Source organism: Lutjanus erythropterus, chromosome 14, assembly GCF_056507025.1.
Source record: "Lutjanus erythropterus isolate fLutEry1 chromosome 14, fLutEry1.hap2, whole genome shotgun sequence".
Taxonomy (NCBI): domain Eukaryota; kingdom Metazoa; phylum Chordata; class Actinopteri; order Lutjaniformes; family Lutjanidae; genus Lutjanus; species Lutjanus erythropterus.
Window position 1 is genome coordinate 127,501 of NC_139330.1, and position 12,500 is coordinate 140,000.

The 12,500-nt window shown below is 44.2% G+C and overlaps 2 protein-coding genes across 2 annotated transcripts in view; one reads left to right on the plus strand and one right to left on the minus strand.

Moving 5' to 3' along the window:
- The window catches only part of prkn (parkin RBR E3 ubiquitin protein ligase), a 5,531-nt gene extending 728 nt beyond the window's left edge, over positions 1-4,803 (minus strand). The window contains exons 1-9 of the mRNA XM_084735296.1: positions 4,673-4,803; positions 2,739-2,902; positions 2,381-2,639; positions 2,190-2,305; positions 1,849-1,932; positions 1,357-1,472; positions 1,068-1,204; positions 362-423; positions 54-284 (exon numbers count right to left, since the gene is read on the minus strand). Of these exons, the coding sequence (XP_084591422.1) occupies positions 54-284; positions 362-423; positions 1,068-1,204; positions 1,357-1,472; positions 1,849-1,932; positions 2,190-2,305; positions 2,381-2,639; positions 2,739-2,902; positions 4,673-4,679 (1,176 nt within the window). The 5' untranslated portion in view covers positions 4,680-4,803. The remainder of the gene's footprint in view (positions 1-53; positions 285-361; positions 424-1,067; positions 1,205-1,356; positions 1,473-1,848; positions 1,933-2,189; positions 2,306-2,380; positions 2,640-2,738; positions 2,903-4,672) is intronic.
- Positions 4,804-4,879: 76 nt separating this feature from the next.
- Positions 4,880-8,837, plus strand: LOC146314942 (uncharacterized). Its single transcript, XM_084735279.1, has 5 exons — positions 4,880-5,082; positions 7,151-7,325; positions 7,504-7,871; positions 8,123-8,351; positions 8,444-8,837. Exons 1-5 carry the CDS (start codon positions 5,014-5,016, stop codon positions 8,563-8,565), a joined length of 963 nt encoding a protein of 320 aa, XP_084591405.1. The 5' UTR covers positions 4,880-5,013; the 3' UTR covers positions 8,566-8,837.
- Positions 8,838-12,500: the final 3,663 nt, after the last annotated feature.

A 12,500-nucleotide genomic window follows, 5' to 3' on the forward strand; every position in this document is an offset into this window, starting at 1 on the left:
TAGTTAATTATATTGATTGGTCATCTGATCTGTTCATTGATTGGTCAGCCCACCTGTGAGGCTTCACCCGTGGGCGGGGACGGCTCAGTGTGACACGCCCCCTCGTGGTACTCCTCCCTGCAGTCTCTGCAGAAGACAAAGCCACAGCCGAGCTGTCTGTCACACTCCACCCTCCTGCTGTCATCAGGTGGGAGGAGCCCCGCCCCGCAGCCAGGTGACGGACACATCAGCCCTCCAATCATCAGCAGGCACTCCTCCGCTCCGTACTGCAGGTACCGCCCATACTGAGAGACAGACCAACTCATCAGGCTCAAATCAGAGGAAACATATCTGAAAAGACGCGTGAAGAGGAAACACTCACCTGATCGTCTCCCAAAACCCTGAAATGATGCAACTCTCTGATAAGAGACTCGGTGCAGCCGGCTGGAGACACAAACAAACACATTTTATCACATGTATTGATCGCATGGGTCAGCTGATCGACACAGTTTCAATTCTGAAATAAATCCTGATGTAACGACGACCTGAAGTCTCGACTGGAAGAATGAAGATGAAAAACAGTCGATAATGATGACGACAGCTGTCAGGTGTCAGTTTTCAGATGTCAGGTGTCAGTTTTCAGATGTCAGGTGTCAGTTTTCAGCTGTCAGGTGTCAGTTTTCAGCTGTCAGTTTTCAGATGTCAGGTGTCAGTTTTCAGCTGTCAGTTTTCAGATGTCAGGTGTCAGTTTTCAGATGTCAGGTGTCAGTTTTCAGCTGTCAGGTGTCAGTTTCCAGCTGTCAGTTTTCAGATGTCAGGTGTCAGTTTTCAGATGTCAGCTGTCAGTTGTTAAGCGACAGATGACAGACTTCAGGTGACATTTGTTGGGTGTCAGTTTCAAATGATGTTATGAGGTGACATTTATCAGTTTCCAGGTGACAGTTGAGATGAAGCAGGTGACAGATGACAGTTTTCAGATGTCAGCTGTCACATGGAAGATGCTGATGTTATTGTTTGTATAATAAAGCCTGTAAACAAACATCAGATGCTAACAAACAGTTAATTAACTCTGCAGATTATAAACTCACCAGCACATGGCAGTGAGTAGCCAATTACAGCATCGTAAACAAACTGATGCTCGTTCAGTCGAGTCTGACAGTAACGACGGAAACAGTCAACACAGATCACATGACGCTCCGGACACTGGAAGACCAGGACCACGTCCCTGAGAGACAGACAGAAAAAAAGACAGTTTTATCTACTGACAGCAGTCAATAAAAACATGTTCAGTTTAATAGAATTGATTGTGTGTGTGTGTGTGTGTGTGTGTGTGTGTGTGTGTGTGTGTGTGTGTGTGTGTGTGTGTGTGTTAGTTACATGATGTCGGTGCAGGCAATACAGGGCACGTCTCTGCTGTTGGTCATAATGAGGTCCAAGGCCACAGAGAGGTCATCATCTGAGGTCGGATGGGACGCACACTTCATGTAGAACTCCTGCACGTGCGCACACACACACACACACACACACACACACACACACACACACACACACACACACACCTCATAAACACACAAAACTGAGACTGTCATATTAGACCAGTGGTTCCTAAACTGGGGGGTGGACCCCCTTGAGGGGACACAGAAGGCCAGGAGCAAAATAAAGAGTGAAACACAGTTGAATGAAAATGATCCATGATTCTATTCTGCCAACATTATTTCACCAAAATGTAACTTTGAATCAGTTTCATCCTCAGTTATTGTTAAAGATAAGATAAATATTTTGTTATGTTTTGCTTCTGAAAGGGCGACATTGCCAGAAAAAGTTTGGGAACCACTGTATTAGAGGGACATATTAGCTCCACCCACTTACTGCTTCGTTACCATGACAACCATCTGATTGACACACGCCATGGATCCGACCTCTGAGGAGAACATCATCCCAACAAGATGGACCCTGAGAGACAGAGAGAGAGAGAGAGAGAGAGAGAGAGAGAGAGAGAGAGAGAGAGAATTCATCATCACCACTATCCTAACAGTCACAACAGTGTTTATATTGTGTTATAACAGTGTTATGATTGCATTACAATAGTATAATATGTTATAACAGCACAAATACTACATTATAACAGTAAATACTGTGTTATAATTTGTAATAACAGTGTAAATACTGTGTTATAACATAGTATAAAGGACAGTAAGTACTGTTCTCACCCTGCTGAGTGTCAGTGTCGTCTGTTTGCAGCTTCGACAGCGAACTCTCAGTTTTCCAGGTTGAACCGACCGGCAGCTCTTACAGTACACAAAGAATGTACTGCAGGTACGCACACCTGTACACACGAGTACACACAGTCAGAGTACTACTACTGACAGAATACTGCAGTACTGACACTGAAGGGACCAACTCTGACCTTTGACACCTGCAGCCCGTGCCTCCTCCTCTCGTGCCTCCTCTGCTCCTCCGTCGCTCCCCTTCAGGATCACGGCCAGACCGGAGGAGGTGGAGGGGAGGCGTGAGGAACTGAGGTCCAGCCTGGTCAGACTGTCCTGCTCCTCCTCACCTCCTCGAGCCAGGCGCTCCTGCAGGAGGAGCAGCCGGGAGGAGGAGGAACCCGATGGAGGAAGGACGACATGGACGGTGCTCTGCTCCGGGAGGTCACACCCCTGAGAGGAGGAGGAGAAAACAATTAGTAACCACGAGGAGGTGAGGACTCCTCCATCCTCCTCCTCTCTACACCCTCTCTGTTTAGTTCTTGACCTCACCTGTAGTGTGGAGGTGCTCCTCAGCTCCCTCCCAGCAAACAGCACCCTCAGCTGCTCCGGTCGGACTCCCTGCTGGCTCCCCACCACCTCCTTCAGCTCAGCCACGCTCGCCTCCTCCTGCAGCTCCACCGCCACACCTGGGCCCAGGTTATACCGCACAAACACTGAGAAGACACGCAGGTGACAGGTGTCAGTTATCAGGTGACAGGTGTCAGTTATCAGGTGACAGGTGTCAGTTATCAGGTGACAGGGGTCAGTTATCAGGTGACAGTATCAGTTATCAGGTGACAGGTGTCAGTTATCAGGTGACAGGGGTCAGTTATCAGGTGACAGGGGTTAGTTATCAGGTGACAGGTGTCAGTTATCAGGTGACAGTATCAGTTATCAGGTGACAGGTGTCAGTTATCAGGTGACAGGGGTTAGTTATCAGGTGACAGGGGTCAGTTATCAGGTGACAGTATCAGTTATCAGGTGACAGGTGTCAGTTATCAGGTGACAGGGGTCAGTTATCAGGTGACAGGTGTCAGTTATCAGGTGACAGTATCAGTTATCAGGTGACAGGGGTCAGTTATCAGGTGACAGGTGTCAGTTATCAGGTGACAGTATCAGTTATCAGGTGACAGGGGTCAGTTATCAGGTGACAGGTGTCAGTTATCAGGTGACAGGTGTCAGTTATCAGGTGACAGGTCTCAGTTATCAGGTGACAGGTGTCAGTTATCGGGTGACAGATCTCAGTTATCAGGTGACAGGGGTCAGTTATCAGGTGACAGGTGTCAGTTATCAGGTGACAGGTGTGACATGTTTAGGCTGAGGGGTGTAACAATAAATAAATGTAACCAGGTGAAAAAGTAAATAAGGGAGAACTGAGATAAACAAAGGTTCTTTTTATTTAAAAATTATGTGCAAAATGGAGTAAAGCAAACAAAACAAAATGTTTAATCTGTTAAACCAAACAACACCTATAAATGAGATCATACACACAAAAGACAGTGAGCGTCCCTGCAGGCCAGAGTGTCTCACAAAAACACACACAGAGACAACGAGGGACACTAAGAACAGGAGTGTCTCTGCTAACCGAGGAGGCCAGCAAGACTCCTACACAGAACACCACAAGCAGTCCAGTCTGCCTCTGCAGCTGCACAGGGAGGAGGGGCAGAACCTGGGAACAGGAGAACTCAGGAACACACAGACACATGACACCGGGGACAGTTGTTCTGTGGCAGGCGACACTTGTCCGGTGACACATGTCAATTGTGTGGTTACAGGTGTCAGTTTACAGTTGTCAGGTGACATTTATCGTGATCACAGTGCGGCCAAATGCAACATCCAAACTGCAGAACCTGAACTAACTCAGAACTTTATGAAGAAGGAAAAATGTGAGAAAACATGATTATAATGAGGTTCTGTAGAGCGGAAGAGGCGTTCTGACCTTTAAATCTGGTTCTTAAGATAAAAGAAAACATGTTTGTTTGGTTCAGATTGGGTCAGAGAGAGCTGCTCATCAACCTGCAATAGAACTTACTGGAACAGACGAACCCAATAAAACCACCTTACATCACAGTGGAACCTGGCAGAACTCAGGTACTCAGTAGAACCACAGTAAAGTTCAGCAGAACACAGTACAACCACAATAAAGCTCAGTACAGTGGTCACTGGAATCACAGTAAAGCTCGGTAGAACCCAGTAGAAACACAGTAAAGCTCGGTAGAACCCAGTAGAAGCACAGTAAAGCTCGGTAGAACCCAGCAGAAGCACAGTGAAGCTCGGTAGAACCCAGCAGAAGCACAGTGAAGCTCGGTAGAACCCAGCAGAAGCACAGTGAAGCTCGGTAGAACCCAGCAGAAGCACAGTAAAGCTCGGTAGAACCCAGCAGAAGCACAGTGAAGCTCGGTAGAACCCAGTAGAAGCACAGTGAAGCTCAGTCGTTCTCTCACCGATCATCGCTCCGTTCGTCCTTCAGTCTCCATCATGACATCATTCGTGTTTACAGTCTGCTGGCCGCGGTGCACTCTGGGTATTATAGTCTCGTAGGCGCATAAACGTTATAACCGTCCCTCTGTCGAACTACAGTGCGGTGTGTCGCGCAGAGATGATGTCACAGAGCAGCAGGAAGTGTGTGTGTGTTCATGAATTTTAATAAACTTGTTTTTTTGTCTTCTTCTTCTTTGTGTTTCTTCTCCTCGGAGCCGCAGCTGGAGCTCAGCTCTCAGTACCGGAACATTACCGGAATATAACCGGCTTTTATCCTTCATCACAGTCCCGTCAGTGTCTCCAGATGATGGACAGTCCGGACTGTAGCGTCCTGCAGCGGAGGACCGAGACCACCGGGACCACCGGGACCACGGTAAGACACCGACACGTCAGTCACAGACCTGCGGCTGCTGCAGGGGGACAGAACACAGGAACACACAGGAACACTGAGGAACACACATGAACACTGAGGAACACACAGGAACACTGAGAACACAGGAACACTGAGAACACAGGAACACTGAGGAACACACAGGAACACTGAAGAACACACAGGAACACTGAGGAACACACAGGAACACTGAGAACACTGAGAACACAGGAACACTGAGGAACACACAGGAACACTGAGAACACAGGAACACTGAGGAACACACAGGAACACTGAGGAACACAGGAACACTGAGGAACACACAGGAACACTGAGGAACACAGGAACACTGAGGAACACACAGGAACACTGAGGAACACAGGAACATCTGGACGGTGTTTATGTCGTACATGAAGCTGAGTTCAGGTGCAGTGGGACATCTCACTACATTACTGCTCCTGATTAATGTCAATAATCAGGTATTTGACTGGTGAAACGTCACAGCTGTGGTCATGATGTCACTTTTAAAAGCTGATGTCACAGAGAGCCGCCGGCCAATCACGAATTATAAAACAGTCATTCAAACAGCGATGAAACAATCAAATAAATTATAATTTAATGTTTATTGTGATTTCAAATCAATACAGAGATTGATCACATTGTGAACAGATTTGAATCAAATATAATTTGACAAAGAGAAATAAAATCAAAGATTCTGATTATAGATTCAGAGTTGATCATCAGACTGAATGAGTTGTGATTTAATCGTTTATTTTGTAAATATTTGTTTATTGAAAGATGCTCACTAGGATTCGATATATAAAATCAATAAACGGTGCAGTCAGACCTTTTCCACAGCAGCCATGTTGATATGAAACAGTAATCACAGGTATTGATCATTCAGGTCCCGTTCCATTTAGTGTAGCAGAGCCTCTCCTGTGAGTCAACATGAACAGCAGCTGCATCCTGTTGGTTATGTTCCAAACATCAACAATTTTACACAAAATCTTAATTATAAAATGATTTCAGTAATTAAATAATGATTTTATTGTTCCTCCAGCGTCTCTGATCAGAACTGTGTCCATAGAAACGGTCCGACCTTACACTGCTGTAACCAACCAATCAGAACCGAGTGTTTAACAGAGCGCTGTAATAAAAAACAGATTCATTTATTTTTATAAAATGTCAGATATCATTTTGATCCCTTTAGTTTTCATTATTCTTTTCCTCCTGTTGCTTTTGAAGACAGAAAAGAAGAAAGAAAAACTAAAAACTATAAAGATAAAAAAGAAATGAATAAAAAAGAAATACAAACAATTATTTATCCTTTTTTTATTCCTCTTTATGTGTGTGCATTCATTTCCTTATTCTGTCACAGATTTAATGTGTTTCACGCAGAAATTCAGAGAAAATGATTGTTTCTGTTATTGAATCTCCGTCAGCTTCAGTGATTCACGTCCAGATATCAAACATGAAGATCATCACAGACGAAAAGAAAACAGACAGAAACAAATAAAACAACAGACAATAAGAAAAGTGCAGGTTTGACATGTTGGTTTGTGTCGCTGCAGTTCCACAGTGTGACCTGAAGGAGGCGCTGCAGGCTGATTCTGACCCTCCAACACGCTGAACAGGACTCACTTTCATATCCTGGCTGTGTACTGTTACCAGTAACTAAGTACATTTACTCAAGTACTATTTTAAAGTACTTGTCATAAAACCAGTAAGAAGCAGAAATACTACACTCTAAAAATACTCCTGAATACAAAATGTAACTAAAAGTAGATAAGTGTTATGAGTAAAATGTACTTAAAGTATCAAAAGTATAAGAATGTCACAGTAACTCACTCATCTATATTATCCTCTTTTTATCACTAATGAATCAATACAAAGGATTTTAATGCTGTATACTTCTGGGTAGATCAGTAATAGATTACTGGATATTGTATCCATATAATGTGTGTGGTTTTTTGTAAAAAGTAACTAGTAACTCTTGGTGTAAAATAAATGTAGTGGAGTAAAAAGTATTAATGTGTTGACTGACAGTGAGATACACTGATGTCTCTTGCAGGTGGTGAAGGTGGAGTCGGACGTGTCGGGCGTGTCGGGCGTGTCGGGCGCGGCCGTCCTGACCTCGTCACACAACACTGAGCTTCACTTCCTGCGGTCTCGGGTTCAGGAGCTGGAGAGAGAGAAGGCGGAGCTGTCGGCGGAGAACCAGAGACTGAAGAACATGTTGGTCCAAGGTGAGTCCTTCATCACGGTCCCCTGTTCTACCTGCTCACAGGTGATCTAAGGTCATCTGATGACACGATAAAATGAAACTTTATCGACCCCTGAAGTTCACACTGATCTGGTTTAAACTTGTCAGGTTTTAATTTATATGATCTGGTTTATGCTGAGCTGATTTGATACATTTCCCAGAAATCCCTGGGCTCCTGTCCACCATGTGGCAGACATTGGGCCAGACCAACGGTCAACACTCCGTCTCCATGGCAACAGGCAGGAGCGACAGTTACACTCCGTACTCGCATCACCACCACTCAACCAATCAGGACGGAGAGCTCAGCCCGCAGGTGTCCTTCCAGAAGATCCAGGAGGAGCTGAGCGGGGACATGCTGGAGTCCTGGGGCCCGCTGGGTTCTGAGGACGAGGAGGGGCCAGGAGGGGAAGACCTGGGCCTGGGGAGCCACATGGGGGAGGAGGCGCCGCTCTGCAGCCAGACAGACATGGAGGAGCTGAGGAGGAGCTGCTCTGAGAGCCAGTGTACCGCTGGACCCGCTAACGGACAGGTCTGATCCAGTTTACATCGAAACTGGTTTAATATGATCTGATTTACACTGAAAGTGGTTTGATATGATCCAGTTTACAACAAAAAGGAATCAGTTTGCACCAAAATTTGTTTAATCATTTCTTCTTGACACTGAAACTGGTCAAATCTGAACCGGTTTCCACTGAATATGGTGTACTTTGAAACTGGTTTAATCTGATTTGATGTGGTCTGATCTGGTTTTAACCTGGTCTGTTGATTGATCTGGTCCAGGTGAGCCAGGTGGAGGTGTATCCCGGTTCTGGTGTTCTCTGTGAAGTCCGCTCGTGGCAGGCAGCCAATCAGGCGCAGTCTCCCACGGCGATGGCCCGGACGCTGCTGATGGGTGTTTTTGACATGAACACGCTGATGAACAGTAACCTGCGAGGTGGGCGGAGCCGGCGACCCGCTTTCCAACCACAACGCAGCGCACTCGACCCGCACAAGATCAACGCCATCTTCAGTAGGTTCAGAAAATTCACCAAAATGTTCCTTTAATTCTGTCCTTCGTCTCTGTGACAGTCTTACTCTTCTCTTCCTCCCTCTGTTTCTCAGACGCCATCTTGGCTCGGTTTCCTCTCGCCAAGAAAGGAGTCATCGGCTCTGGGATCAACTCCAAACTGTCTGAGATCCGTTTCCGCTTACGGAGAGCCAATCAAGACCCCCGATTCGTCTGACGGACAGCTAAACGGCTCCTCCTACCTCAAAGAAAAAATGTCCCATCATCCAATGAGAAGCAGTCTGGAGCTGCTGGACCAGTGAGCAGTAGTCAGAAAGACAGACAGTTTCATTTCAACCTCTGTTCAGTTTCAGGTCAGATCTGGTTCTCGTGTCACTGAGTCAGCGACTCTGTTGTTATAGCAAACTGTCAGTGAGCTTTACGCTGCGGTGACTCGTAACCTACAATAAAACAACCACAAAGAGACAGAAAACAGCCTCAAAGAGACACAAAACAACTACAAAGAGACAGAAAAACGGCTACAAAGAGACACAAAACGACTACAAAGAGACAAAACGACTACAAAGAGAGACAAAACGACTATAAAGAGACACAAAACGACTACAAAGAGACAAAATGACTACAAAGAGACACAAAACGACTACAAAGAGACACAAAACGACTACAAAGAGACAAAATGACTACCAAGAGACACAAAACGACTACAAAGAGACAAAACGACTACAAAGAGACACAAAACGACTACAAAGAGACAAAATGACTACCAAGAGACACAAAACGACCACAAAGAGACAAAACAACCACAAAGAGACAAAACGACTACAAAGGGAGACAAAACGGCTACAAAGAGACACAAAACGACTACAAAGAGACAAAATGACTACCAAGAGACACAAAACGACTACAAAGAGACAAAACGACTACAAAGAGACACAAAACGACCACAAAGAGACAAAATGACCACAAAGAGACACAAAACGACTACAAAGAGAGACAAAACAACATCAAAAAGACAGAATGAGCACAAAGAGACACAAAATTACTACAAAGAGACAAAATTACTACAAAGAGACACAAAACAACAACAAGTAAACAAAACAGCCGCAAAGAGACAAAACAACCACACAAACTAGGTAGGTAGGTGTCTTTGTTGTCCCCTCAGGGAAATTTGTTGTGCAGCAGGAGTTTACATGGAAACGATAGAAACGGGCCACATCCTCGACAACAGCAAAACAAAAAAACAACAATATTTGTCGTCATGTTTTTTGTGTCTTCAGTTGGGACAGTTGTTGATTTTTATGTTGACTTTGTATTTTCACGTGTTACAGGCGTGTTGTGACATCATGTGATTTGATCTGTAGTTTTCATCCTGATGGTTCTTTAGATGACATCATCAACATGACATCATCAGTCCACACAAATAAAAGTCTCAATGAACGACACTTTGGACGTTTCCTCATCTTGCAGCTTCACACCTCCTTCTCCAGGAATGTGTGTGCGTGTGTGTGTGTGTGTGTGCGTGTGTGTGTGTGTGTGTGTGTGTGTGTGTGTGTGTGTGTGTGTGTGAGAATGTGTGTGAACCGTCCATTCAGAAGCTCCATTTGAATATGAATCAGCTGTCGCCGGGTGGAAAACACCCGACACAAAGGCGTTCGCCTTGACATTCTGCTTCACCTCCCTCTCTGTCTCCCCCCGTCCTCCCCCGTCCTCCCCCGTCCTCCCAGCCTGGACTTCCTGAAACAAGGCGTCCTCCTTCATGAAGACAATCTGCTATTCTGTCCTCCTGAAAGACGCTCTGAGGACTCGCTGAGACTGCCAAGGACAGAGACAAAGACACCAGGCGGGGGGAGGTGTGGGGGGGTGGGGGTGGGGTCAAACCTCTCCTTTCAGACCACATGGAGGTCTGGACTGAACCCAGTCAGCCCACCACAGATCCAGATCTGCTCAAAGAGCACAGGAGACACTGTGGTGGGACATTTCTATTAAACATCTCTTTGATTTTAATATATAATAAATATGTGACAGCACATAAAATAATAACTAAATAATAGATAAAGAGTTAATCATGAAGGTTTATACTGAAGAGACAAAGTGATTCCAAAAACATTTCCTCTGATCTTTGTTCATAAATATATAAGTGACTTTGTCCAGTTTTTCAACCAAGAAAGAAAACGTGAGGTTTGTCCACCACAGAGCCGTGGACACGCGTCAACCACTTTTATTTCTTTATTACACTCAACAAAAATAGAAAACAACACTTTGTTTTCTTCCATTTTTCATGAGTCCAAGTCAAAGATCTCAGACGTCTTCAGTCCTCACATTAAGTTCTACTGATGTCCGTTTCCTCCTGCTTCATATTTACTTTCATTAATCTTATAGCCTGAGATCTGAATATGTTCTGATAAAGATTCATCCAGTGACGTCAAATAAACAATCACATCTGCATAGATTCAAATTCATCCTGTTTTTTCTTTATATTAACTCCTTTAATCTGAAACATGTCCACAAAAACACTGTTATTATTTTTCTCTATTTTTGGATTAGCAGATTGCAAATGTAATTGGAGATAGAGTGTCCCTCTCGTCCCTTTTTGGACTGAACATTTGTTTTAGACCTGTTTTTCAACTAGTGATCAGTCTGGCAATATTTTTTCCACTAATTAATTTGTTGTATTTGGTTTATAAAATGTCATCAGCATAAAATGTTGATCAGAGTCCTCAAATGTCTTGTTTTGTCCTCAACTCAAAGATATTCAGTTTACAGAAGGACTGGATATTAACAAAAAACAATAAAGTTCAGTCAGTTTGAACATTAAATATCTTTTCTTTGTTCTGTATTCAACAAATCAGAAAGTTGCAAATCACTGCATTCTGTTTTACTCAACGTGCCAACTTTTGTTGAACTGTGGTCACAGGAGCCGTTTGTGGACGTATCAATCATGTCACATGTTTAATATTTCATATATTTAATATATAAATCAATATTAAACATGTGACAAACAGCACTAATATTCACCACCTGGCTTCAACTTTAGCTTTAACCTCAGAAGAAAAGCAGAAACAAACTTGTCATCTGCTCTGATTTTCATCTTTAGTGTGAAAATAAAACCTGATCCAGGATCTGATCTGAGAACAGCAGCAGTTACATGACAGAACTTTTATTTTAGGTGAACTATTCCTTTAATTAAATCCCCTTCACAATAAAAGCTTCTTCTGGTTGATTTGTGGAGTCTCTGCTGGTTCATTAGTCTGGCTCAGTCTAAAACCTGGACCAGGACCAGTCGGGACCTTTCCCAGGACCTCCTCCATCCATCACACCGCAGGACTGAGTACAAATACTACAGATACTGCAGGCTGAGAGTACTCTGAGTCTATTACTGAAGAAAAACTACTAACACTGCAGTCTGACTTTAAAACATAAAACAAAATTACATAAAAATGAACTTTATGAAGACGTTCTGGTTCTGATTGATCCGTTAAAGAACATGAGAACATGAGAACATGAGAACATGAGAACATGAGAACATGATGAACTCAAATCTCCAGTCAGGAAAAAATATACAACCAAAGAACACAAATGATCTTTAAAGAACCGGGTGATTGTCTTTATTGTGTGTGTGTGTGTGTGTGTGTGTGTGTGTGTGTGTGTGTGTGTGTGTCTGTGTGTGTGTGTGTGTGTGTGTGTGTGTGTGTGTGTCTGTGTGTGTGTCTGTGTGTGTGTGTGTGTGTGTGTGTGTGTGTGTGTGTGTGTGTGTCTCTGTGTGTGTGTGTGTGTGTGTGTGTGTGTGTGTGTGTGTGTGTGTGTGTGTGTGTGTGTGTCTCTGTGTGTGTGAGTGTGTGTGTGTGTGTGTGTGTGTGTGTCTGTGTGTGTGTGTGTGTGTGTGTGTGTGTGTGTGTCTCTGTGTGTGTGTGTGTGTGTCTGTGTGTGTGTGTGTGTGTGTGTGTGTGTGTGTGTGTGTGTGTGTGTGTGTGTGTGTGTGTCTCTGTGTGTGTGTCTGTGTGTGTGTGTGTGTGTGTGTGTGTGTGTGTGTGTGTGTCTCTGTGTGTGTGAGTGTGTGTCTGTAACAGATTTTATAAAAACAGGAGATTCATCAGTCTGATGTTTAGATCTCTGCACACAGACGGACGTTTGTTTCCTTTTGTTCTTTTGTTT